This window comes from Anguilla rostrata, chromosome 3 (genome assembly GCF_018555375.3).
Source record: "Anguilla rostrata isolate EN2019 chromosome 3, ASM1855537v3, whole genome shotgun sequence".
Classification (NCBI taxonomy): domain Eukaryota; kingdom Metazoa; phylum Chordata; class Actinopteri; order Anguilliformes; family Anguillidae; genus Anguilla; species Anguilla rostrata.
Window position 1 is genome coordinate 62,698,168 of NC_057935.1, and position 27,126 is coordinate 62,725,293.

Here is a 27,126-nt window from a genome sequence, read left to right on the forward strand (position 1 = left end):
TGCCAGTGGCACATCCGTAAAGACAAACATTTTAGTTGCCATTACTTGACTCACTGAGCTGAAACATCTCAACTCGGCTTGAGAAACTGAAAAGAAAAAATATATACTATGGTGTCATAATGACATTAAGGTTTAAAGCTTGAAAAATGAAAAGGAAACCTTAACAGGGTAACGATTTTCAATGAAGACTGTCCGGTCTGACATCATGATCTTTCTAGCACTAGTACAGTTAGGAGCAAAGTGGAACTTCTGAATGATCTGGCAGCCAATGAAATGGAAGTGGAGGTGGTGTAGGTGATGAAGTAGAAAATTTGCAGAGTGAAATGAATGAGGGCATTGCTACCAAAACAGCCTTGGAGAATAAGATTTTGTCAGCGGAAAAGAAAGCGGTAAATGTATCATTTAGATCCGTCACTATTCTGTATTTGTAATTGCTCTTGAAGCTCTAACCATATAGCTAAACACTGTGAATGCATATTTCCATAATGGGCTTATACACTATGAATAGCACTGTCTAACAAAATGAATAATAATAATAATAATAATAATTAATATCTATTTTCAATGGTAGCTGAAGCTCCAAAACCGATTCATATATGCTATGGCTGGGTGAATTGGCAAGCTTGTCATTGGATAGGGCCCAAGAGAAGCTGTGTTCACATTACAATACTATGAGACATATCCATGGAAAGGCCTTTAATATAACAATAAAACTTTCAGTTAACATTCCCATATTAATTTATTGATTTAAAGACTGGTTTAAATGTGTGGTAATCAATTATAATAAAAATTTCTGACTAATTTATGTGATTTAATTGTTCTTTCAATGGCTAATTGGTTTGAGAAGTTACTTCATAGCCGCTCTTACAGAGATGACGTAACGTGTTTTAAGTGACGTAAGCCACGTCGGGCCAGAGATCCTTTCTTATCGCACCTGCCTATTTCTCCGTACTCCGTTGTTCTTGCAGTTTGAGACCCACATAGCGCCCAGCCCCGCCTTAAGTCAGTTCTTCTCCGATAGTCTCTTCATCGCTGCCCTCTTGAGTCGCTGTGCGGCGCTGGCTTGCAAAACACACTCGCATAGCTACATTACAACAGTGCACCCCTGGCTGTACTGAGAAAACACAGCTAGTAGCTTGCTAGCTCTGTATAGCTAAAATTAAAAACCATGTCCACCACCACCGGCGGAGAGTTTGGTAACCCCCTGCGGAAATTCAAGCTTGTTTTTCTGGGCGAGCAGAGCGGTAAGTGGCTGCATTATTGGTGTGAAATTTGGAGAAAACTCGATGCTTCCTACGCGCGATGGTTTGTCGTGAACCTATATCTGATGAAAGCATCGCATCAGGCCGCATAAGATGATTTCCTAAGCGGAAAGATATGCGAAATAATATCGGGGACACAGGGCCCACAGCAGTGAATGACAAGAGGGAGACACTAGGGTGGGGACTGTAGCAAGATAGCGCTAATGAGTTTATCTAGCTAGTGTTTAGCGAAGAATAATTGGAGTTCATACACCTATTTTAAGGGTAAATCAGCTAGCAATACATATTAAGTATTCTTCTATCTAATATTTGCTAGACGGGCTGTTTGCCAGCTAGACTAGGTAAAATGCATTTGACCAGTTCCGGTGACATCCAACAGTAGTCAGCAAGGAATCTAATGTTAACTAACTAGCATGCTCGTTAGCTAGCTTCGATTATTTGTGAATTTCTTTAATAATATGGATTTTTAAAAAATAAATCTTGTCCATGAAATGTAAGCACTTCACGTAACTAACGTTTTCTAGTTAATGATGCTAGATACATTAGACAGTCAGATATTGTAACGTTACTAGATAGCTGGATATCTGGCTAGTAGAATTTTAACGCTCGACTAGATGTGTTTTGAGTGAACAGGATCGCTTGTCTTATCTCGTTAAAATGTGTCATCCGGCTAGCTAAGGTTAGGTTGTAAGCTGTTGTCCTTCAGCTGGAGAAGTTCACTCGATAAGACTGGGAACAATGAAGGCTAGCGTCATATGTTCGAGGAATGTTCTCTGTTTAGCAGGCTAGATGATTAACAAGAGCAAGCCAGCCAAGATATTTCTTGCCGGTTGTGAAACCGTAATCTAGCTATATGATCTGCAGCGGCCTGTTATAATATTTGCGCTAGCGAGGCATGTTGGTTTCTTGTGCCACAACGATGATATGTTTCTTAAACGTTTGAAATATTTGTTTTATGTCTTACTTTCGTGACGGTAAATAGCCATCATTAGATATCCATTTTAGCTCTGATCGACGCTATACAGGCTAACGCCAACTAGCTAGCTAGCAGAGCTGAACATGTCTGTTTTGACTCGTGGCACAATCCGTTATGCCAACTCAGCGCGGTGTCCACGAACTGTGCGGAGTTCAGTGGTCCACCTATTATCTCTCAAAACAAATAATTCCTTTATCACCATCCACCGACTTTGTTACTAGCTAAACTATGGGCCTGCTTTCTGGCTTGATAATAGTTTAATCGCTCTGTAGTAACGTTATCTGTAGACTAAAACACATGAATCGACGACTGCCGTGGTTAGCTAACGCGTTAACCGTCAGTAGTTTCCAGTTTGAAAGTCTTGCAACCTTGTCGAGGCACACAACGAGCATTTATTTAATTATCACATTCTGTTCAATTCAGTGACGTTAACACAGATGTTTAATTGTCTGTTCTGTCTTAAGTTTCAAGTCTGATCTTGTACGCGCAATAATGCGACATATTGTATCTGTCTTTGCAGTGGGGAAGACCTCGCTCATCACCAGGTTTATGTATGATAGCTTTGATAACACCTATCAGGTAACTGTCATTCCATCACCCACTTTAAATTAACCATTTATAATGCACGTATTATTTTTTTCTGTCACGCATTTGTTCCTGTTGTGTTTTTTTTTTTTTTTTGATAAATGTTTAGTGAGTGCGGTAAATGTCTACTGAGAGAAATTCATGGGTTTCAAATCCATTCCAGCCAGTGACTGTAATTGAGTCTATCATATGCAGCTCCGATTGACCATAGACCAGATCATTATAACTTGTATAGCACCTTTCTTATTGTGATCTAGTGAAGGTGGTGGAACTCAAGCACCACCTGTGCTGGGATGCCAGGTCTGTTCATTGCCTTGCTGAGCGTGCAGCTTTTTCTCCTGCTGCAGTAACTTTACAAGGTCCCTATTTTGCATTATGATGATTTCAAGGGAAGGGGACTACGATTTAGTCTGAGTACTTCTGTAGCCAGAGAATATGTGGAACAGAGTCTCACTAGTTAGAGAGTCACTTTGGCAGTTATGCCTCGGCCCCGTCTGCCTGCATTGTGATGATCTGCGTGCATCCATTGTATTCATTGTTTGTCATTCATTCTTTTGTTGGCCTATTGAATCATAGACAGAATAGCACACCATAATTGGGTTATTAATAGTTAATCATAAGAGTGACTGTTTCTTTTTTTAGCAGCACATTGTTTCCTGCTGTCACATAAGGGTGCGCTACACCCAAAGAAAAAAACGTTTCACTTGTTAAAAACTCATTGTGCAACCATCACTCAGTAAAATGTTACTGGCCTGCTATGTAATGTGCTGTGCTGTCTTGATTCCTGTTCAACTGCTACTTTCAAGCATCCAGTTTGTACTCTATCCTGACAGTACATTCACTCCTGTTTTACAGGCAACTATTGGTATAGATTTCCTATCCAAGACCATGTATTTGGAGGACCGTACGGTAGGTACACACTGCACATTGGTTTTGTTTACTAAATAGGCTGCCATTGTACTGTATACATGTGCTGGTGACCAGAATGACAGCTTTGGTGTTGCTCACATCCCCCTCCCCAAGAAACGTGAGCCCTTGCGAGCGGCTTTGAGAAAAAACATTTTCAAAACCTGTGATTACACAGGCCAAAAAATACACTGGTGGTTGGTCCTCTGTTTTCACTGTGGTTTCCTCATTGATTTGTAACAGTCATCAGTCAGTTTTCCATTGTTTGTGCCTTGGGTCCTGTCATCATTTTTTATGGTTTTTCCCATCCTGTTAGTTTTTAAGGTTCCATTCTTTTTTGTTTGTTTTCTTTTTTGGTTTTCTGTTTTAAGTTGGGTTTTTGTGTCTGTGTTCCTTCCCTTCTATGGCTGCTTGCCCCCCTGCTCCCCCCCCCCCCACGTGCCTCCCTTGCATCTTGTGGTTGAACGCAGATTCGCCTCCAGCTCTGGGACACTGCCGGGCAGGAGCGCTTTCGCAGTCTCATTCCCAGCTACATCCGCGATTCAGCTGCTGCTGTGGTGGTCTATGATATAGCAAGTAGGTACTGCCCCCCCCCCTCACCCGACTGGCCTGCCCCACTTCAGGCTGTCTGGACGCAGTGGGGTAGAGGGGGGTCGCTGCTGGGACGGATCGCTTCGACAGCTTTTTCGGTGTGTTTGGCGTCACTGAAACGGGCCCCGTGTGCCAAGTGTCACTCAAGATGGGAGGGTTCTGGCTGGAAAAACAAAAAAAACGCCTCACGGGACTGGCACCAAAGGTTGTGGCCACGGACGCAGGACGGATGTTAAGATTTATTTGTTCCTGAGGTCGTGCCACCTGGGCCTGTCTTGAGTGACACCCTCCATTTTTCGTCACTTCATGATCTTGGCTCGATTGAGCCTCCTGGAGCCACTGGGGTGGAATGTGGAGGGAGGCATGCGTCACTGGTTCATTGCGTCAGAGGGCATCTGCGCTCGTGGAATGCTGCTGTTCCAGCAGTTCCAGAGCTTGTAAGGCAGTGCCCTGAGCACCACGTCCCCTCTGCTGTCCTACCACCGCGACAGGTGCCTCTGAATCTCTGATGTCAAATCTCTGATCTTACTTTCTCCACTCATGAAGTTCTCATTCAGAATTCAGTAGGATCATTTATTGAGGCGTGAGGGTAATCCGTGAGGGTAATCCTTAGCAAAGCTTGCTCTTTCTCTTCAGCTCTTTTATGTCTGTGCTGTTTTTCCTTGTTCTCTTCCACTTCTTCCCCTCCTCCCTCCCTTCACCCCCCCTCCCCAGGTCAGACTGCAGCTGTGGGACACCGCAGGACAGGAGCGTTTCCGCAGTCTTATCCCCAGCTACATCCGGGACTCCACCATTGCTGTGGTGGTCTATGACATCACCAGTGAGTCGGGGCCTCCCAGTCTCACTCATGACGTCAGTCAAGAGCCGTGTTAGCCGGGGAAGAACGCCAGTAAATGGTGGTCTGATCAACCAGGGCTTTTAAAATAAACATTGGTGCTTTTGATAGCGTGTTAGGGGGGGCTGGTTTTTCAGGATTACGCGTAAGCCTGTTGATCTCGATAGTTTAAAACGTGTGCAGTTTAAGGGGCCCTAGCTTTTATTCTGTATTTTGCAAGTCTGGGGGTGGGGGACTGTTCTGTCCTTTCAGTATCTCTTTAACCATGTTTACTCCTATCACCTCTGTTTCACTGTTTCTACTAACCTCTTTGGACATAGCAGATTCCGAGAGCTTGGCTGCAGCTTTATCAAAGACCAGTGGCCCTATGAAGTGGTAGATGTAGCTACAACTTGATGTAGATGCTACACACTACATCAGGGGTAACCAACCCTGGCCTTAAAGGGCCTGTTGGATTTTGTTGTTCATCAGTACTTAATTCATCAATCAAAGTTGTGGAGTACACAGTTAAATTACCTCACCTGGTTCTTTAGCTTTTGAAATGGTCAAAAATTAGCAGACTGCGTGGATCTTCATGACCAGGGATGGGACCTCCTGTTCTGTATGTCCCTAGTACTGAGGACATTCATGTGAAATATACTGAAAAAATTTTGATGAGAACAATGTTATGGATAAGGAAACTTAAATGTAATTTCTTCCCCTCAGACCTCAATTCATTCCAGCAAACCTCAAAGTGGATTGATGATGTCAGAACAGAAAGAGGAAGTGATGTCATCATTATGCTGGTTGGGAACAAAACGGACTTGGCTGATAAAAGGTACAGGTGACTGTATTGTGTGGGTTTGAGTAATGTATTTGTATATACAGTTGGCTCCGTTTTATTCACATCCTTGATAAAGATGAACAAAAAGCTAAATGAAAGTGTACAAGCACTATAGGTATAGGTATTATGCTCAAAATATAGAGAAAATTCTATTCTTTCATAATAATGCATTGGCATGAACCTCAAACCAACGGTTCACAAATTTAAGGTGTTTCCAGAAAAACAAAGAATCTCAAATGGGCAAGTCGATGGGAACCGGCCTTACAGCTGCAGGGTATTTGCATGGTAAAGTCCAATACAGCTATGTAATAAAAACTGATATATGCTTTTATAACCATCCTGATGGTTATAAAAGCATATATCAGTCTCTGTTATGTACACATATCCTGGATTTATAATGTCAGTTACTGTGGAATTGCCCAAATTTTCATAGCCCTGTTTAATAGTACTTTATGCTTCCTCCCTTGACCATTATAAGAACAACTATAGTTGCCTTTTGTGGTGTCGTATGAGGCTGTTGGGGTAAATTAACCATGCCTCCATGCAGAATTGTTCTAGTTCCTTGTAATTCTTGGGTTGACGTATACAGATTGCTTTTTTGAGTTCAAACCACAAATGTTCAATTGAATTCAGGTCTGGAGAATGAGATGGCCGCTTCAGGACATTGATCTTGTGCTGTCACCCATTTCTTAGTTGCTTTAGATGTATATTTGTGATGTTGAAAGGTCCATCTGTGGCTAAGGTGTATCAGATCGAACAAGGTTTTTGGACAAAGTGTCTTGATACATGGTGGAATTCATGGTTCCATCTATTTTTACAAGGGTGCCAGGGCCTGTGGATGCAAAACAAGCCCAATGTATTACTGTAGGCATGTGGTGCATTTTAACATTACTGGCATTTTTTGGATGATGTCATGTCAAATATAACACTGATGTGCTTGTCCAAGACACAGTTCCAATTGCTGTTCGGATGTAGTTTGGTGAATACAAGACGTCTTATTCTGTGAATTGCTTTCAAAAGAGCAACCTAATTCCAACTCTGCCAAAAAGGCCATTGCCATGTAGGTGTTGCCGAATGGTAGATTTGGGCACATTGAAACCCCAAGATGCCAGGTTGTTTTGGAGATCTTGAACTGTGCCCCTTGGACTTCTCTTTGCCCCTTGAACCATCCATTCACTACACATGGGGACATTTATGTTGTCTATTTACTTGTATGCTTTATCTTATATAGCTGTTTGTTCATCCTTATCAATGGTGTGAATAAAATATGAGTGTACTGTACATAGGAAGTTGTGTATTATCCTATCTGTCATATTTTTTGTTCCTGGGAGTTGACGTGTCCCTTCAGATTTGAGACTGCTGGGAAGACCCTTCCCCCTCTTCCTTTGAACTTATTTTAATGCCATCTTATTTTCATTTCAAGTTTAATTTCGTATTGCATGCAATTATGTTCAGAACCTGGTATACAGTTGGTTTTTGTTCAAAGCTCATTCTTTATTTTTGCTATAAGCAATTTTATGTTTGATCCCAGTTTTCTTCACCATTTTATTTTGCAGTTAATTGCATTGTTCATGCCTTTAATTTTCTACATTCTCCCCCACAGTTTGTTTGCCCCCCCCCCATGTCACTTATGATTTCGGTATCTTCCTGCCCCCTCCGCCCCTTTGGGGAATGGTAGACAGGTATCTGTTGAGGCTGCAGAGAGGAAAGCACGGGAGCTCAATGTGATGTACATAGAGACCAGTGCCAAGGCAGGATATAACGTCAAACAGGTGGGTGGGTCAAACCAGTCGCTGGCGTGCGGGCAGGGGTGTGCACCAATCTGTGCTCTCCTGTCAGTTTCCTTCCCGCTAAAAATGGCGTGATTTGAAAAGGATCAGTCGGCACTGCAGATAGACTAGATGCAGGATTTGGATGTGGGGAGATTGAGTGAATGACTTGGGAGTGATATAATTGTGGTGGGATTCTTTTTTAAAATCTTTTTTTTTTCAACAAATTCCATCTGTTTCTCATCTTGAAGAAGTGCTTCAAATATTTACTACACCTCCTGTCTTTGTTGCTTTCTACTGACCTTGGAATCTGTTCTGAGCTTCTCTTCCTCTTTATTCCTCTCTCTTTCCCTTCTCTCTTTTTCTCTTCCCTGCTCCGGATTACTTATTCCTCTCGTCTGTCCGTCTGTCCGCCGGTCTGCACGTCTGTGCTGTGCCCGGAGCAGACAGATCACCACAGAAGAGGGCGAGCAGAGAGCTAAGGAGCTGAATGTCATGTTCATTGAAACCAGCGCAAAGACTGGCTACAATGTCAAACAGGTAGAGGCTCTGAGAAGTGGCTGATCCAGTTGAGTCTGCTCCCATCCACTCATCCTCTCTCTCTCTCTCTCTCTCTCTGCTGTCCTTCCCCCATGTGGCTTCCTGTAGTCCTCTCTTCACCTCTCATGACGTCACTTCTGGTATCACAAGTTCTCTGCCCCGGCTTGAATATTTTATTCAGCTTTTTTATGTTGTATGCATATTGTGCTTTCTGTCCTGTTTAGCATGGTCGCCACTTTCCTGTAGTAAATTTGTCACAATGGCTGAAGTATGTTTTTATTTGTGTTTTATGTTCATTCAGATTTTAAAAGGACTCTGTTATAATTTTAACTTAATGTGATAAGAATTATAAGGTGGCCAGATTTTAATATTTTATATTACTGTGTTTTGTACTATTCTCATAAAATCTGACTCCCCTAAAAATAACTAGTCAAGACATCTCAAAGAACACTTATTTTTTTGTGAAATATTTTGATGCTCTATCAAGCATCCGCAGGTGTGTGTGTGTGTGTTCTTTGTTAAAAATGAGAAGCACTTACCTATATGATACTTATCGTGTTTGTTGGATGGTCTCCAAGTGGGTGTGCTTCTAGAAACTTCCATCATGCTCACATTCATCTCTAGTGATGACTACGTGTTCAGTAATGGCATCTTCTACAACAACCTGTGGTATTTCCTTTCTGTCAAATAGAAGTCTCTGTTGAGAAGAGGATAAATTGCTCGTCATTCCGGTCATGTCAAATTGGCTGTTCAGCAAATTCAACATTCTGTTCCATAAATGTGAAATGCATACATTTTAACTGTTATGATGATAATGTAATATAGCTTTGCTAATGTCATTCCTATTAACAAATGAAAAGCATTTTTGACTTGCTTGTATTATTTGATGTATGTCAACAAATGAGGCCTTCAACCAATATATCTGCCTCTATGACCAACTGACAAGCCAGCCAAAGGCAACTTTGGGTGTGGGTGGGTCCGTGCTCTGGCATCTTTGTAGCAAGCTACAGTCTGAGTCAAGTAGCTCCTAGCAGCCAGACACTAAACTTGCTTGTAAAACAAGGGAAAGCCTGCATAGATTCATCCAAATTCCTTTGGGCCTTTTGGGGAAATTACTTGGTGTGTTCTTTTGTCTGGTGAGAAAACCTATTTGTCGCAGGTCCTGCTGTGATCTGAAGTGGTGTGAACTGGATGTGCTAGCCAGTTGCAACCAGTTCCTTGGTGATGTCATATTTTACGAGCATATCAGTAACTCCTAATCCCAAAATGTGAAATGCACACACCCACATTTACAGCCAGCGGATATAAAGATTGAGGTTACACCCCTGTCTTTCCATTTGTTTCCTGTTGGCAATCTGTCCAGTTTTATTGTTAAGTGAAATGTTACATTTGAAAATTGTACTTATGTTAGATTTTTTTAATCTGTGTTCATTTGGAGTTCCAAATTATGTTTTCGACATCTGGTAAGTTTGGTAACTACATCTTGTCTCACATCTGTCTGCACTGTAAAACTGAGCATGGTTAACAGCTGACATTTTAAGTGCACAGTTAACTGGTTCTTTTTGTAGCAGTTCTGGCTTTTAAAATAATTTTTAACTCACGGATTCTCAGCCATTGAAATGATAGGGCCTTTTGTTTTGCACACGCGTGTAATACTGGCGCGTGAAGAGAAAAGGCCTGCGAACAGTTGGGCACAGCAGCTGAATAGAGGAAGCTGTACTCCCAAGGCCTCGTGATGCTGTAGAAGGGAAATGAACCCAGTGAGGCAGTAAGAGTCAGATCCCAGGTCCTAGCGTGTTCTCCGGTTCTAACTTGGCTCTCTGATCCGTCCTCAGCTGTTCCGCCGTGTGGCCGCTGCCTTACCTGGGATGGATAACGCTCCTGAGAAGAGCAAAGAGGACAGTATCCTTCAGACCGAGGCCCTGCCCCGGGGAGGGGCTCTGGGCACAGCAGGCGGGTCCCATGATTTGCATATGCTTGTGATATGAGTATAAACCGACGCTTGGCTGGTCCCCACAGTGTGAAGCATTATGGGAAAAAAAGTTTTTTAATTTAAAGTTAAAAATTTTTTAATTTTAAGTGTTTGAAAGAAAATAAATTCCACACAACACTGCCGGTGCGTGGTGCGTGGAGTTTCTTTATTTTCTTTCATACGCTTATTTTCTACATTGCCAAAGGCCAGACAGGCATGGAGATACTTTCAATATCCTTAAATTTAAAGTGTTTAACATGCTGAAGATTTACTGTGTTTCTTCTGAAGCATGGTTGTCATTTTCTCCCGCTGCTGAATGAAATATTTTTGGCTGTTTTCATCAAAATAGCATAATGGTAATTTTTTTAAATTGCAAGGAACTTCCAGGAATAAGAGCACACTTAAGGCTAAATGTAAGAACTCATCACAGTCGGTCATAAAGGAGCTGCTTTTTCTTTAGCTTATTTTGCCTGTTTTTCACTCTCATACTTTCACCGTTATAAACTGAACAGTGACAGACATATCTGATGATAATCTGACTTTATATTTTTAATAATATGTGCCATTTCTTTGGAAGTATATGACACATTTTGCTTGACATATTAAATATTAATATTGCTGAGTTCTTATATATTTTCTAAAGCCCTGTACCACTCTGGACCCACTTTGTGTAATCTGAGATCTCCTTGGCGTTCGTGGGCAGGGTTAGGTAGCCCATTATTAGGATAAGCAATATACATTAGAGTGTAGGATAACATTTAAAAATCAAAACTGAAACGTAGGACTAATGCATTATATTTACATTTAAGGAATTGGTATGTGCTTTATTCCACAGCAACTTAAAAGTGCCTATAAAATCTGTTGAGTATCTGACAAATCAAGAGAATGTTAATTTGTTTCAGTAGCAGAGACTACCACAAGAACAAGTTAAATGAGGCTCATTTTCACACTTCATTGTGCCTGAGTTAAACCTGTGTTTCTACCCTCCTTAACCACTCCCACAGTGATTGACATCAAACTGGAGAAGCCACCAGAACAGCCTGTGACTGAGAGCAGTTGCTCATGCTAATGCCCACGTCCCCCGTCCCCCCCCCCCCCCTTTTTGCGCCTCCCAATAGCTTGTTTCTCATTGGCCATTTGCACCAACAACGGCGGCGTGCCATTGGCTGGAGAATCTATTCCCGTTGGCTCAGTGACTTTTCGGAGTAACCGTGTGGATGTGCTATTACTCTGTATTTAAACAAATAAATAAAAAAAATAAAACATTTTAAGGCTTAAAAAAAAGAGAGAAACCCATTAAACCACAGAATAAGTTAAATACCAATTTGTTCAAAATATCTATTTCAACTGCATGACATATATAGGACTGCAGACTGATAGCTTCTCCCACCACTCTTGAGTTCTTGCACTTTTTTGAAGCAACATCAGTGCTGTCACATTTGTCATTGTTGTACAATAATGTTGGAGGTTGGCCCTGTATTCACAGGCTAATATTGAATATCCCATAAGGCCTCTGTTGTTCTGAAATGAGTGACATCTGTGTATCTGCATTTATTTGGACTTTGGTTTCATTTCGTCGATTTTGAATAAGACAAGTTCTCGATTGCTTGGTGTCTGGCTACTTTTCATTTTTATTGGGAGAGTGAAGAGGGGAGATGTCTTCACTGACCTTTTAACAGAGCTTCTGTTTCTAATTCCCAAAATTTTCAATTGAACTCCCCCCCCGCCCCCCCAAAATAAGACTGGACGACACAAGGCCAGGCCAGGGTCATCCGTTAGTGACACAGTTAATACTTCAAAAGGACCAAAAAATTACAATAACTTGACTAGAAGAAAAGGGGATTTTTGCCTTCTACAGCCTCAGCAAGGAGGGTCGGTTATGGCTGAATTACTGCATCCATCAGCATTGTCCATTCAATTCTTATATGCTTTTTTCAGCCATTACTTTTTTAAAAATATATAGTTTTTTTGTTGTTGTTTTTGTTTTATTTGGTGACTTTTTATCTCAGGCTATTAACAGCCAAAGAGGGCTAAACTCTGAAAGGGTTAGTTTGACGGCAAACTACTAGCAGTAAGCCACGCCCATTTTTATACCCAAGTTATGTGGGGATGCTCCAAACAGAATGTACTACTGACTGGTAGATGAAATAGGTGTATGTGTATTTCCAGAAAAGGGAAATTTACCCCAGATCCTCTTTTAAATTGTTCTTTGAACAAACGACCGTGGCATTTATACTCATGTAAAACCTGTTCAGTCTAGCTGTTCTGTTCATTGACCCCTTTCTCTGCTTGTATAAAACAAAACGAAAAAGTATATATATTTTTGTTTATTTTCCACCTCGTTTCTAACGCAAGAATGAGAAAATGGGTTGGTGCTCCTCAGCCAGCTCCCCTGGCGCACTGACAGAAAGGGTTCTTGACACTATTGTGGAGCTGCGCGCTCAATTTGCTGGACTAGGTAAAGGACGTTGTAAAAAGCCATGCTTGCCTGCTCTCACACACCGTGCACTGTATCGTTCCGCTATATCAAAGATGTCCGCAGCTTGACGATCTGCTTTAGTAATCGGAGATTTAGATTTGTTGAGCGGATAGTGGCAGTTCAGTCTTTTTTTGATGACACTGTTAGCTGTTGGTAAGCACCCTTGCCGTATAAAAACACAGACGCACCTACCTGCTGCTTTTGCTCGTGCAAGTGGGTTTCATATCTCTTATTTTCTAGTTTTTAATTAGCAAGAGAAAATGGAATTGTGTAACCAAAACCGTTATTATTATTATTATTGCAGACTTGAGATGAGTAAGTTATTTTTTATTTAATTGTTAGCATGTCTTTTGTTTTACTGTGCCTCAAAGTGAGGGCTGGGCCTTTTTGTTTTTATTTTCCATGTTGGTGCGATCATGCTGGGTGCTCCGACCCCCAGGGCTGGTTTGTGTTGTCAGTGTCGCATCAGAAAGTATCAACTGAGTTAGAACGAATGTAGTGAGCAAAGAATGCATTACTTCAGTTAGCCATTTTTCCTTGTAATCCACGTACGTGCACAGAAAGAAACAAACACACTTGTCTCGTCTCACCTGCACCAGCGCACATACATACTTGCTATAGTTCGGGGAAAAAGTTTAAACATTTAACATATTAATATGTAGATAAATATTTAATTCTCTTGTATGAAACAACCCTCTTTGCCTAAACAGATCTCTTATTACTTGTCACTGACTGAAATCGAATATTCAGCTGTGCTATTCTGGAGTGTGTCTGTCCATTTGAAACATGCTGTCTACTAGTCTTTAGCAATGTTTGTGTGAATAATGTACTATTACTATCTGCTGTAAAAAAAAAAATAATAAAAATTAAAAAATGAGTAAGAAACAGAAGTGTATCACATGAAATAAAGATATTTCACCGAATGTTAACAATTTCTTTTTCTTTACTAGTGTTTATAGCCAAAACAACATTTCATTGAAAAATCCTGATTGTGTAGACAAAAAGTTTGCGTAATATCAGTTTTTTACACAATGTACTCATCCACCTGGTGAAATCATTTCAATCGTTCGTAAATGATTCCCTGTATATCTGGAAGAATCTATTTAAGTTACATAACCCATATATGGCCTTAGCCAATGGAACAAAAGGTGCGTTGTCACCAAATATTACAAAATAACACTTGGATTGTTATGCTCTGAGTCATAGTGAAAACTGCTATGTACACAGGTCTTGCTCTCGATTCATGCTGAATGGCTGACATTTCATACAAAAAACTGACAAATGTCTTTGTGTATAATAAAAAGTAATTGACTTAGTGGGGTTTCATGTTCTGCTCAAGTACACATTGTCACCAATAAGTTAATAATGGTTAGGGGGGAATTGCACATTGGCCACTTCTCAATCTAGACCACCTATCAGTATCCATTACAACACGCGTTAATGATTTTTCCTTTACAGCGAGGGTTGTTTGATAATGAAGGGCGTGTAAAGTGTTAAGTAGCTATTCATCAAGTGAAACATGTCGGCTATCCCATCCGTGGAACAGAAACCAGACATCACTGGATTGCTCAATCATAAAACGTTGCAGCAAATGCAGTGACAACCTTACATTTTAAACAGTCTGTGTTGTCACTAAATTTAAGCGGCCTATTTTAAAATCGTTTGAAGAATCACTACACTGTTAGGAGATGATGTGTAGATTTTACTCGCTTGCGGAGCACATGTAGCGCTCATATGAGTTATTAAAATCAATTTCGTTTAGATTCATGTTGTTGAAGAACAACACAATACGAAGTTACGATTGTTTGTACCAAACATTATCTACACACACAGCATTTTCGACACTGAAAGCTTTTGATGTAGGCGCTAAATGACATCTGTATCTGTGTCAGATTTGTTTGTAGACGCACCTGTTGTAATTCCCGGAAGTAGTGCCCTAGAAGGCGTCAAGTTGTAACAAGCTACGTATGTTCGGTAGGTGAGGAATCCGAGACAAAAATCCAGTCGAACTTGATATGTTAATGTGGGGACTATAATAACCGGGACTAGTTCATTGTCATCGCAGTGCAAACTGGAGCGCAGAGCCAAAGGGACCGATAACCTTGAGGGATAAGCCGTTATTAGTTTCAATAAAGTTATTCCTCGTCTATAGACTAGCTGGCGCGTAACCGCACTACGCTTGGATACTTATAGTAAGAAACGACATCAACGCTGACTCTCCGTTGAATTTGGAGTAGCTATATAAAATTAATTTGTGGAACTTTGGAATTTTATCTAAAGAATTCCAGACATGTCGCGGCGGGGTTCCATGACGATACCGCACGAAGCAGATTTTTCTGACTTCAGAAAACAATGCTTGTCGACGGAGGGCTGGTATAGCAAATACGAGAAGAACGGAATGGAGGTATGGGTTGAAATGCCCTCGTTGACATCGACAAAAGGAGAGAAAAACAACATCCAGAAAGTGCACAAGATCAAGGTATTTAAATCTGTTACAGTAGCCTACATGTGATGTTAGTTGATTTTTACAGTTGTCTCTCTCTTCGCAATAGCTTCGATTGGGCTAATTAACGTTTGTGTAGGCTACATGTTTCGATTGGTCCACACAGTTTTATGTGCAATATGCTATGTTTTACTTGAAGTTTATAGTAAGTTTCATTCTCAGTTCAACGGCGGTAGCCGCAAGTTCTTGTGTATGTTTTTGCATGGCTAACGTTTGCAAAGCTTCTTAAAATCTTTAGCAGAAGCTATGATTATGTCCAACTATGAAAGAAAGTTAAAGGGAGGATTTATGGACGAGAAGCTGCGACCGATACAGGCCAAATAGTTAAGGTGAACTAGCTTACTGACATCCCGTTTGAGGACAGCTATCCAAGTTTATAATGAGTTGTCATGGTAGTTTGTGAATGTGTCGGTGGTTTTTCCCCGCAGACGCACTGATGCGCTTCTCTCAAATGTAGTAGCTTTTGTTGATACACGCTTCTTTCCTAGAACGTAGAATAATGATGAGAATAAATGTGATTTTTTTTTTAATTACAATGTGCAACCTTTTTGGGACATAAAGACGTTGTAAGCTAAGGAAGTTAATTGAAGTAGGCTATACTTTCTTAGGCTACTTTAAACCGCGAGCACCTCGGTGCTCCAATAACACCTATTCTAAAGCCAGGTTGTCAGACTTATGTGGCCTAAATACCTAAAATATCCTTCATTGCAAACAAGACGTTTCTGGAGGCCACCACACATCTTTGCCTCGCAGGCACAGTTGTTACCTTTAATAAGATTTGTTGGACTTGCCTTTTAGTCCCGATAGAGTTTGTGTACACTGGTGTGCCCGGCAACAAATTCGCTTGACTACGTGTTGAATGTAGGCTTTCTGATTGTGGGGGCGCTAAGAAAGGCAGTAAATTGCACATACACATACTATTTACTTTCAGTAATGTGCATGTGGCTCCCACTGGCTCGGACAGGTGTTCTTATCCAAGTCTCGATTATCATGACGTTTTTCCATTTGTTTTATAAACAGGATCATTACTAGAACAGGCACAAAATGGAATTATGCCTCACAATTCATATTTGACTTGCCACGTGAGGATTTCTAATCCAGGTCACTCCCCTGAGGAGCAGTGTGGTCCTGGACACTTCCCTGTGCGTGTGCGTGCGCGTGCGTGCGTGTGTGTGTGAGTGTGAGTATGTGTGTGGACATGTATTACTATCTTTGTGAGAACCAAATGTCCCCAGGATAGAAAGATGAGGAAAATTACGCAAGGTGGGGACCTTTTGCTGGTCCCCACATTTTCAAGAGGCTGTTTTAGGGTTAGGACTTAGGGTTAGGGTTAGGGTTAGGGTTACAATTAGGTTAAGGTTAGGGTTAAGGTTAGGCATGTAGTGGTTGGGGTTAGGGTTAGAGGTTACGGAATTAATGTAGTCAATGGGAAGTCCTCACAAGTATAGCAATGTGTGTGTGTGTGTGTGTGTGTGTTTGTCTGTCTGTCTGTCTTCAGCTGGGCATTTGGTCATTTTCTTTTTTCAAAATGTACAATTTGCATATCATAAAATGTATGAGTAGCACAAAGTAAAATATTGATTAAAGTTATAAATTCAATATTTCACAATGTTTGTGGAACATTTCCCTTTTTCATTTAGTCTAATGGGAGCTTCAGTTGAAGTGTGGGTGTAGAGAAGTGTAAAAACACTTACTCCCACTCCTTTATTCAGGACCGGTGGCGAATGGCGGGTGGTGTAACTCATCTCTTGTCTTGCTTTTTCAGTGCAGGATGGCGATCAACGACGTGTCAGCGGCCGCCATGTACGACGTGCTACACGACGGCCAGTACCGCAAGAGCTGGGATCCCACGATGCTGGAGAGCTTTGACATCGCACGCGTCTCCGCCAACGCAGACGTGGGCTACTACTCCTGTGAGCGCTGCCGCCCGCTATGACTGTGCTCTTATCGCTTTGCCTCGTTCGTAATGGCTGCCGCCGGTCTTCGCCTGGTGCGCTGTGTGTGCGCGCATGACAGTGATTCTGTATGCAACTGAACTCATAAAGGGCAGTTCCACCACTGCTGTCGATACGTTTGTCGCGTTCGTCGGGTCAGGTCAGTGATGACCGAGTGCCTAGGCCCCTGATGTGACAGCTGTGTCAGGGCAGTGGCATACTGCGTATGTATCGTGTAGTTTTGTGGGGGGGTTTTTTGTTGTTGTTTTTTTTTTGGAACAGAAAGGCGAGTAAACAAAAACCTTTTCTAATTTTCTTTCAATTTGCCACACCATCTTTACTACTGCCTTATTTATCTTTCAGGGTTTTTCCCTAATTACATACTGTTCCCCACAACATGCACACATGTACATACACTCAAGCACACGAAGGACACTCACAACACACCTCTGCCCCTTTCCCTAGTCCCCGTCTTTCACCTCCCTGACGAGGTCATGTGGGACACCAGCGGCATGGGCGCCGGCTTGTCAGATAGGTCTTCCTCAGGCTGCCCTTAGGAGTGAAGGGAAGGCATGAGGGGGCCTGTTCTGAACACGTGTTTACTGTCAACACCAAGCTTCTGTTTTTGCTCTTCTGTTTCTACTGAGGCTTTGCTTAAGGTGTGCGTGTGCGTGTGTGTGTGTGTGTGTGTGTGTGTGTAGGGGGCAGGGGCAGGGGGGTTTATTGGAAGATGGGTTTTCCATGGGTTTGCTCTAACAGTGCCTGTATTTTGCTCTTTTTGTTTCCTCGCTCTCAGGGATTTGTCCGAAGCCGCTGAAGAACAGAGACGTGGTGACGTTACGCTCGTGGCAGGTGAACGGCGACGAATACCTGATCGTGAACTGCTCCGTCAAACACCCGGTACGCCTGTTCTCCTTCGCACGGAGTGGCTCTTCTTTCCTCCTCCCTTCCCCCCGTCACTCAGTCTCCTCATACTTCACCACCAAACGTCTGGCATTTCAAGATTGATTCTCTGACTCCGGCTTTTGTCTTGCTGGTTTATACTGTGTTTCAGAACTTTACCTAGTACGTAAATTAACAAATTGGCTAAATATCCGATTAAAAGGAAACCAGGAGTGGACTATGAGCCTGATATCCAACGGCATAAAACAACCAATGTGTAAATATCCAAAAAATCTTTCCCTACTTGAGGCATACTCTTCACTGTGTCTCTGTTCAGTCAAGGACATTGTATGAATTACAGTTGAGTTATGTATGAATTAAAATTAAGCTGGTCTTAAGCTGATCAGGCATATGGACTGCATATGCTTGTATAGGTAACTTATCACAAAAAAGCGTGCTCTTGCTGAAGTCGAGGTGTTTGCTGTTGTAGAATTACCCTCCTCGTAAGGATATGGTGCGAGCCATCTCCATATTGACCGGCTACATGGTGAAGGCCACCGGCCCCAACAGCTGCATCTTCACATACCTGTCACAAGCCGACCCCAAAGGTGAGATTGCCTTTTCTGACCCTCTCCTCCTCATGTGTACAATGGTCCCTCTTTTCCTATCGCTTCTTCTCTCTCTCCCCCTCACGTACACACACACAAACCTCATGTGAGTTTAAATGCAGTGTTCATTTGTGCTTTATGAGTAGCCAAACTTAAGATAATTGTGCAGTATTACGTTTTTGTTTTCATTCTACAAATGCATTTTATAAATCCGTAACCAGGAACACCAAGAGTGTTTTTCCCCTTGGTTCATAACCTTTTCCCACATTTGTCTGTTGCTCCAGGTTCCCTTCCAAAATGGGTCGTAAACAGAGCCTCTCAGATCTTGGCTCCCAGAGTAAGTACGCTCCCGATGCGCATGTCAAAGGCATGCATGGACTCTCAGTAAACTGATGTTTTACAATGAGCTAGCCCATGACACTGAAATAAAAATTTACAAAGACATTTTTTAAAGTAAATCTGTGCTGAAATCTGTATCTAGGACATGCATTTGCATGCGGTTCGCTTTAGAGTTTGAGTGCGCGAGTTGGAGCGTAAGGCCGTTTTTAAAATGGTCTCTGAAAGGGATACATGCCGTGAGTCTCTCCTGGAGTGAGAGGAGTTTCAAGCCTCTGCAATGACAATGGTTACCATGGTAACCCACTGGAAGGTCCGGTTCAGTTGATTTTTTTTTTTTATGTAATGAAATGTCTCAGCCGAAGCTGAAACTCTGGATTGCTGGGGAACAGGTCCTGCCGGTTTCCCGTCTGTGAAACGGGAAACGATCTAAAAGTATGTAGGACAAGGTGTTTCTTTCTTGTGCGAGACAACAAGGACCTTGTTGATTGAAAAGCTTGCCTCTGACATTAAATACCAATGGCAGGTTTTAAGACTTTGTCACAGCCTTCTAAATGCCCTCAGGTGTTTGTTAAATTTTAAATTGGGGTCAGGGGGATTCACAGGGGTCCATCAAGTAGTCATGTGTCCACAACAAACTGGGATAAAGCATTTCCCTTTTAGAATATTTTGTTTATATTTTTTAATTAAATGAACTACATATTAGAAATAGCCTAACCTGGTTTGAAAATCATTGGTAATTTTGCCATTTTGAGATACAGTATTTATATTGTACTAAACTGTATTGCAGCCTGTAGTGGGTTTTGGATAAATGTTTCAACAGCTAACCACATTTTGAGGTGGTGGATATTAGTGGGCAAGTCCTTTTAGCGTGCCTTAAGATTAAAAACTAAGTTCCTACCAGGGAAAAGGGAAAGTAATGGAATATGAGAAAATCAGGATTAACTATCTTTGGGAACAGATCAGTTAGGCCAAACAAAGTTGACAGATTCTTTTGGCGTGAAATAGAGAGACAAACTGACTTTACTTCAATTTGCCTCAATGTGGAGATTGTTATATTCATGGGTTTGGCATGTGGCTGCAGTTGTGATGCAAAGAGGTACCTAACCCCTCACCTCAGAGCGTTGAAGGTTCGGTTTTAGCATCTCTGCCCCCTCACTATCGCCCCCTGCAGGTTATGAAGTGTTTGCACCAGGCAGGACAGTCCTACCCAGAGTGGAAGCGGCAGAACAGCCCGGACTGTAAGCCATGGCTGTACCCGGAGCAGAACTCCCTGCCGTACATGAACCCATCCGACCTGGTGATCCAGCGCGGCGATTCGCTGGAGAACGTAGACGAGAGCTCGCTGCTGGACATCCAGGCGAACGAGACCGCCGAGGACAGCAGCTAAGCGGCAGGGGCGAGGGGGGGAAGGGGGGGGCGTACGCGACCCCCGGCCCCGCATCACAGGACGGACGCATGGATGGACACACCCACGCTTGCACAGATTCAGGTCCTGGTTCTCAGAATCCTTCACCCAACACCCGACACTGTATCCAGCACCCAACGTGTGCCTGTTTACCTGCACGCACCTTTCAACACTTTTGTTCTTCAGTGGAGTTAACTTCTCCAGTTAATGGCATTAGTCTTTTTCTTTAAACCCTGTTTTTTAACCCAAATGCTCAGAATGTCTGTACATACCCTGTTTGAGAGAGCACACGGTTGTGCGAAAGAATTAGAATTGTTTACAGGTATTGTACCCTGTGGAGCAACTCTGCTTGGCCTGCTCTTCTTAGGACTTGAAATTCTTGTCCTTTCAGTGTTTTTGCATTTGACCAAACAGGTCATTGCCTTTGACCTCTGTTTGTCCATTGGGGATACACAGTATTGCTGTATGCAGTGAAGGGATTTACAGTTTACAGGAAAGTAAGACTATGAACAATATCAAAAGAGGCCTTAGACATTAGCAGGTTTGATTATTCATCTAATATCGTTACTTTGGGGGGAAATGTTTTGATCTGCATAAAATTCTAACCTGTGTTTAATATTGCCTGTCTGACTTAAATTGAATTGAGTATTGTTTTCTTTGGACGTTAACAAAAATGCTACGTGCAAATGGGTGGTTGAAGAATGTAATGTAAGCTAAATGAAGTATTACTGTTGCTTTTTTTCCCTCAGTTTTTAGAGATGTATTTATCACACTAAACTGTTTTACTGAGATTTTACACACTGAGAATGTGTACAGTGTGTGCTCTAGCACTGATTCTTCTTTTGTAGTGAAGTGGCTGTTATCTACGCACACAATGTGCTTATTCAGAACATTACTGTACAACCAATACTGTTACCACTATCAGTGGTGTGGCCCGAGCAGCCAGAGCGCACAACAGTTCCACACACTGGTTTCCTGATGATGTTGATCCAACTTCCTGTTTTAACTCTAAAACTTAAAACATTGACAGTGGTTTCTGATGTAGTTACTGCATGCACAACATGGGATTTCTGTGAAATTCGAGATGTTGGGATGGCTTCAGCTAAGTAATGATACAGGATTGACAGTCCGATAGTTGAAACTATTTTTTAGGAGCAAGTAACACAAATTTAGTTCGACGTCAGCCTTCCGCAAATGGGTCAAGTTGTTAGTTTTCGTGGAGCCTTCTCGTGTTTAAATTGAATTTCTGTTAAAATAATTCGTCTGATTTAGTGTTTGACTTGCCGAAAAGGCAACTGTTATGAAGAGTATTTGAAGAAAAATGTAATATGAAAGCTCTTGAAAACAACCCATTAATGTGGTCAATTGTCATGAGGTTCAGACTAGAACTTGCAGGAGTTATTGAGAACGCTGTGAAGTCCCTTGGTTTTAGGTTTCGCCCGTGGTGCTGTAAAGGCTAACCTTCCATCTTGTCGTAGATGAATGTGGGGCAACAAGTTTGACAGCCTTGAGTGCAAAGGTAACTTGGTTTTTATAAGTGCCTGTTTTTCTCAGGTTATTTTTTGCCTCAATCAGGGATGGATGCGTAGCATGTGCAATCTGCAGAAATGTAATTTAATATCCAAATTACTGTATATTTTGACATAATTGTTTTCACTGTGAGACATATCTGATAACTTTATATTTATTAGAATGTTCAATAAATTAAAAATTAAACAACTTGTGTTTTTCTGTCTTCCTGTAGACTACTTGTATGCAAAATTTCATATTGCAAGCACTTCCACTGTTAAAAGAACCAAATAGTCAAACAAAAAATGAGACGACAGCTACTGGCACTGGTTGGTAAAACTGATTTAATTGTCCAGATTCTTATCTGTATGCACAAGCAAGTTGTATCCGCTGCATTTTGTACAATTCATACTTTTGTTTTAAATTGTGAAGATCCAACTGAAAACAGTTCAGTGGCAGATCAAAATTTGGAGGCCTATCTTTAGTAGGTAGTAAAATATTTATTACTGCAGTGACAACTGTTAACAAGCTTTTAGTATCTAAACATTTGTTCATAAAAGCAAAATGACATCTATTAACCCAGGCCTCTATTCAAAATATACTAATATTCAAATATACATACACATGCTGGGGGGTCGTAAATATCCATTTTAAAAAGGCTGTTCTTCAAGAGGCTTGAAACAGACTTGATGCACTGTTTTATGTGAGTAGTCTTTCACCAAACAATATTCCTCTCTTTTTAACAACATAACGTCATAAACAATGCATATGCTATTATATCCTAGTTTATATTCTGTCAGTTAACACCTGATGAATACACATCAGTTGTTCTAGTTTAATCAGGGCTACACACAAACTGAAATGTCTGTGTCCAAAAGTAAGGCTGCCATATCTACACACACACGGATACACACACACACAACACACACACAGTATGACTGCAAATAATATGGAACATGGTCCAGCATTGCAGTATCTCCATGTTTAGTCATCCTAAAGCATGTACAGATGGGTGTGGAGCCAGTGCGTCAGTGTGTGTGTGTGTCATCACTGTGCTGGAACGGAAGTGAAATAATCTGTGGGAAGACTGATGATCTGTCTTCCACCTGCCAAGGCCACTGACTCTGTGACTCACACAGCCACTGCCAAGGGATCTGATGCCATCTAGTGGACAGTTCTCTCCTTTTGCCTCTGGTAGTCTGAGAAGATAAAAATTCAGTCATTTTATTCACAACAGCGATGGAAGAAAAAATAAAATGTTGTTAGACCTGAGGTAGAACTAACACACTACCTTAAAAATGTGAGTTTGCAATTATTCACTCTGATCAGTAGCACAGTATATCACTTGCATACATGCAGGCTCAACGTTCGTATTCTGATCTTTTAGATGTGGTACCCATGATTTGGCCCCTGTTCTGCTCTTTCAGCTGCTGTTCTAAACCTGCCAAGAAGCTCTGTGAAATGTAGCACATGCAGACGGAAACCGTACCACAGTATAACACCTCAACTCAAGTAGTGGCTCAGGTCCTATGGGTGACTAACTGTTATGGTGAGCACCTCCTATGCAGCTTTTATTAAAAGGATATTAAATGATTTCATAACCACATTGCCAGTTCCTGGTATAGGGTTTCTTCAGAAATTAGGTTCCAAAAGCCAAAGACAAATATTGGACATTATTACACACTACAGGCACAGTATATATTTTATACATGTTATTTTAAGAATGTATGTGCATTTAAAGACACAAAAAAAAATTCCCCTCAGTTCAAGAAAAATTATGAGACTGTTGACACAGTATTTTCATTAAGCAGGAAAGCAAGGTTTAAGCTCTCTTAGGAACATTGATACGATGATGAGCAACATACATTACTCATCCTAGAAAAACAGCACTGCTCACTGCACCATATTATCCTACAGTAGGGCCAGAGCTTAATATCAAGTAGCTTTTCTTCTAAACCTGATTCACTATCCAAAAATGTATGCCATATAAATGGGAATTTTGTAATAAATAATCGTTGTGTAAAAACCTAGTATCTAAAAAAAAAAAAAATTCTTGGGAACAAAAAATGAGTCACTAGTTATAAGCCTACAGCACATATGTAATTTCATCTGACATAAAATATATACAAAAAAATAACATATACTACAATACGTAATTATAAAAAACAGACACACCAAGTTTTTGCATAGCATAATCTCATATAAAGCATTTTGGGCACACATTTTGGGTAGGAGCGTGTTGGGCTTTCATCCTTAGTGACACAAGTGTGTGTGTTGGGAAACCGTCCGCAGCGGAGGGGCAACAGAGACACTCACTGTAAGGGAAGAAGCGCACCCGCATCAGGATCTCTCTGGCCGTCTTGAGAATCTCTACAGCCTGAGAGAGGTGGTCAAGGAGGGAAACATGATCATTCACTGAAGTCCCACAAACACCGGGGAAAACACGCTAAACTGAACACAGTAAGCAGAGCACCACAGTGAAGACAAGCAGAAAAGAACCCCACTGTCATGCACTGTCACTGAATTTTAACATAGCTGGCATAGCCCCATTCTGAATGTTAAATCTGCTTGTGACATCATTTCCACCACCACCCCCTCCCCCCATCATTTCCCTCGCCTCCTGATTTGTCATGATTAGTATCTGCAGACCTGTCCCAGTTGAGTACAATCTCAATGAATTGGGGGGAAAAAAATAGCTTGGCTTTGGTGGGTTAAATTGTACTCCTTTGACGGGGTGCTTAAACTCCCCTTCTTTCCCTCATCTTTGTTGATCCTTTAGGGTTGCTGGGTGTCATATCAAACTGAAAGTGCTGCGCATCACAGCCCAAAACTGTATCCTGTCTGTGCCAGCACTGACAACAGACAGCAGGCCCACTGAGTAAGGCACAACCGACCATAACATGTAGGCATTGATTTAGTGCCAGATTTAATCACAGACACAAATAAGTATTAGCAAGAGTAACTTGGGTTTCGCAAACGGAATGACTTGCTTGTTTCAGAGGGCACCTGCTGGCATGAAACCCTCAGGAACTGAGGGAGAATACTCTGGCAATGGGATGGGCCTGCAGCGTTTGTTTGGTATAGGGAAATAAAGCATAAATAAATTGGGAAATAAAGCATTTAAAGATGTAAAATGATCTAATGTAAACATTTGCGCTGAAAAATATGAGTTTAAATACAGTCCCATTTTTGTATGCTCAGTAATGTAGCCTCACTCAACCTATAAAGATGCTCTCAATTGTGAAATCCCTGGAGTCACCCTAGAGCCATATATCTGCAGAGGTTCAGGGAGATGGGAGAAGCACATGGCAGGGATAACACAGGTGGACTGATTGCCTGATGAAGAGGGAAAAGGTGGCCTGGAAGCAGGGCTGGAGTGCAGTACGGGATCAAGCCGATCACTACACCTGGAGTCCCTCATTCCTGGAGCACTCGCCCTTGACTGATAGCACCTGATCCCCTTCCTGGAGACCTGCCCTGTGAGCATCTGAGTCAGGAACCACCTGCCAGCACACAGACACAAACAGGCTGACAGAGAGTACGGCCAACACACAGACACAAACAGGCTGACAGAGAGTAGAACCAGCACACAGACACAAACAGGCTGACAGAGAGTAGAACCAGCACACAGACACAAACAGGCTGACAGAGAGTAGGGCCAGCACACAGACACAAACAGGCTGACAGACAGTAGGGCTAGCACACAGACACAAACAGGCTGACAGAGAGTACAGCCAGCACACAGACACAAACAGGCTGACAGAGAGTAGGGCTAGCACACAGACACAAACAGGCTGACAGAGAGTACAGCCAGCACACAGACACAAACAGGCTGACAGAGAGTAGAGCCAGCACACAGACACAAACAGGCTGACAGAGAGTACAGCCAGCACACAGACACAAACAGGCTGACAGAGAGTAGGGCTAGCACACAGACACAAACAGGCTGACAAAGAGTACAGCCAGCACACAGACACAAACAGGTTGACAGAGAGTACAGCCAGCACACAGACACAAACAGGGTTACAGAACATACAGCCAGCACACAGACACAAACAGGCTGACAGAGAGTAGAGCCAGCACACAGACACAAACAGGCTGACAGTGAGTAGAACCAGCACACAGACACAAACAGACATGGAGAAGGCCAGTAATCCCACCTGTGGAAGTCAAAAGTGGCAACCAAAAGAGGCAAAAGGAGTGCCAGGTTTGTGCACTTAATGTGTTCAGCATGCATACAATTAACCCAGCTAGAATAATGTGCTTGAACTTGCATATTTCTAATTTAACACCTAAAAACAGATTGCTGTCCTTTTGGATGGGAGTGTAGCCAGGCCCCATCAGAAAGCAAAGCTGCCACAGTCCAGGCAACCCACACAAGCACACCTTGGAAATGAAGATGCCCAGCTGAGAGGCTTTCCCCCCACGGATGTTGAAACCTAGTTGTGCCCCAGGTGGTTTCTTCAGGATAATGGTGCGGGGCAAGAATTGGGTCAGCTCATTGTTGTAGTCAGGGTGGTGGATTCGCTGAAAATGGGTTGAAAACGCAAAAGTGTGAAGCTGCGGTAGTCAACTAAAATTCATATTTAACAAATAACAATTTGGCAAAAAAAAAGTGTCAATTATATATTATGATATTAAAATGTAATAAAGCAGGATAAATGTACAGGGGAATAAATCAAAGTGAAGTAAATGAACTTTATGACTGAGAGAGAGATGCGACGTACATCTTGTGGGGCGATCCACGCTGGAGGACTCTCATAAGAAGGAAGAAAGACAACCGGCAGTTGATAGTCATCATACGGGATTTTTTGGTCCATGGCTGTAGCCTGGTACATATAACGAGGGTGAATAGCAGCAATTTAACACTGAACATCGACAGAAAGCCACTTCCCAAGTAGCTAGTTTGTTTTTGTTGTTTAGTTCAATGGTGTTCGTAGCCGTGAAAGGTGCATATTTACTGTATTTGAAATCTTATTGAAAATGCACAAAGCATACACCAATTCTAGTCTTTGGAAATGGTCAAACTTCTCACGTTTGTTGGATCGCTACAACTGTGATGTATTCTTACAAAATGTTCTAATTAATTTGGTTATTCTGACCAGTTAAACTGCGACACCTCTATTAAATAATGTAGCACGCGCTATCTGTAAAAGGCCGTTTCAAGTGATAAATTGGTAACACTAGTATCGTTCGGTGAAATGCCTC

General features: G+C 41.9%; 3 protein-coding genes across 9 annotated transcripts; 2 read left to right on the plus strand and 1 right to left on the minus strand.

Annotated features, from left to right (window-relative positions):
* The first annotated feature begins 893 nt into the window (after positions 1 to 893).
* On the plus strand, positions 894 to 13,670 carry rab41 (RAB41, member RAS oncogene family). Of its 7 annotated transcripts, XR_010329166.1 has the most exons (9): positions 900 to 1,244; positions 2,759 to 2,817; positions 3,679 to 3,732; positions 4,200 to 4,305; positions 5,861 to 5,972; positions 7,657 to 7,750; positions 8,194 to 8,287; positions 10,123 to 10,189; positions 11,264 to 11,391. XR_010329166.1 is itself a non-coding variant. In XM_064329202.1 (8 exons), exons 1-8 carry the CDS (start codon positions 1,169 to 1,171, stop codon positions 11,326 to 11,328), a joined length of 633 nt encoding a protein of 210 aa, XP_064185272.1. In that variant the 5' UTR covers positions 894 to 1,168; the 3' UTR covers positions 11,329 to 13,670. The 7 variants fall into 7 exon arrangements, 6 of the variants coding, with proteins under 6 accessions (XP_064185272.1, XP_064185271.1, XP_064185270.1 ...); XM_064329202.1 differs by lacking the exons at positions 4,200 to 4,305; positions 7,657 to 7,750 and adding an exon at positions 5,035 to 5,140 and having other exon boundaries at positions 894 to 1,244; positions 11,264 to 13,670; XM_064329201.1 differs by lacking the exon at positions 7,657 to 7,750 and having other exon boundaries at positions 898 to 1,244; positions 11,264 to 13,670.
* A 142-nt stretch (positions 13,671 to 13,812) lies between these two features.
* stard14 (START domain containing 14) lies at positions 13,813 to 22,128 on the plus strand. Its single transcript, XM_064329198.1, has 6 exons — positions 13,813 to 15,217; positions 17,007 to 17,154; positions 17,972 to 18,075; positions 18,548 to 18,665; positions 18,950 to 19,002; positions 20,176 to 22,128. Exons 1-6 carry the CDS (start codon positions 15,029 to 15,031, stop codon positions 20,389 to 20,391), a joined length of 828 nt encoding a protein of 275 aa, XP_064185268.1. The 5' UTR covers positions 13,813 to 15,028; the 3' UTR covers positions 20,392 to 22,128.
* A 117-nt stretch (positions 22,129 to 22,245) lies between these two features.
* pdzd11 (PDZ domain containing 11) lies at positions 22,246 to 26,756 on the minus strand. Its single transcript, XM_064329205.1, has 5 exons — positions 26,646 to 26,756; positions 26,305 to 26,445; positions 25,355 to 25,421; positions 24,235 to 24,333; positions 22,246 to 23,117 (listed from the first exon to the last, which is right to left on the minus strand). The coding sequence occupies exons 1-5, from the start codon at positions 26,754 to 26,756 to the stop codon at positions 23,083 to 23,085; spliced, it is 453 nt and encodes a 150-aa protein (XP_064185275.1). The 3' UTR covers positions 22,246 to 23,082.
* Between the last annotated feature and the right edge of the window lie 370 nt (positions 26,757 to 27,126).

Excerpts from the sequence above, each read along its gene's own strand:
- rab41 (XM_064329202.1), top strand. The coding sequence starts at position 1,169 with ATGTCCACCACCACCGGCGGAGAGTTTGGTAACCCCCTGCGGAAATTC. Across the intron at positions 2,818-3,678 it reads GCTTTGATAACACCTATCAG|GCAACTATTGGTATAGATTT; the intron begins GTAACTGTCATT and ends CCTGTTTTACAG. Across the intron at positions 8,288-10,122 it reads CTGGCTACAATGTCAAACAG|CTGTTCCGCCGTGTGGCCGC; the intron begins GTAGAGGCTCTG and ends ATCCGTCCTCAG.
- stard14 (XM_064329198.1), top strand. The coding sequence starts at position 15,029 with ATGTCGCGGCGGGGTTCCATGACGATACCGCACGAAGCAGATTTTTCT. Across the intron at positions 18,666-18,949 it reads GTCACAAGCCGACCCCAAAG|GTTCCCTTCCAAAATGGGTC; the intron begins GTGAGATTGCCT and ends CTGTTGCTCCAG. Across the intron at positions 19,003-20,175 it reads CTCAGATCTTGGCTCCCAGA|GTTATGAAGTGTTTGCACCA; the intron begins GTAAGTACGCTC and ends CGCCCCCTGCAG.
- pdzd11 (XM_064329205.1), bottom strand. The coding sequence starts at position 26,756 with ATGTACCAGGCTACAGCCATGGACCAAAAAATCCCGTATGATGACTAT. Across the intron at positions 26,446-26,645 it reads CGTGGATCGCCCCACAAGAT|CGAATCCACCACCCTGACTA; the intron begins GTACGTCGCATC and ends ACCCATTTTCAG. Across the intron at positions 25,422-26,304 it reads TGGGCATCTTCATTTCCAAG|GTGGTTCCTGACTCAGATGC; the intron begins GTGTGCTTGTGT and ends GTGTGCTGGCAG.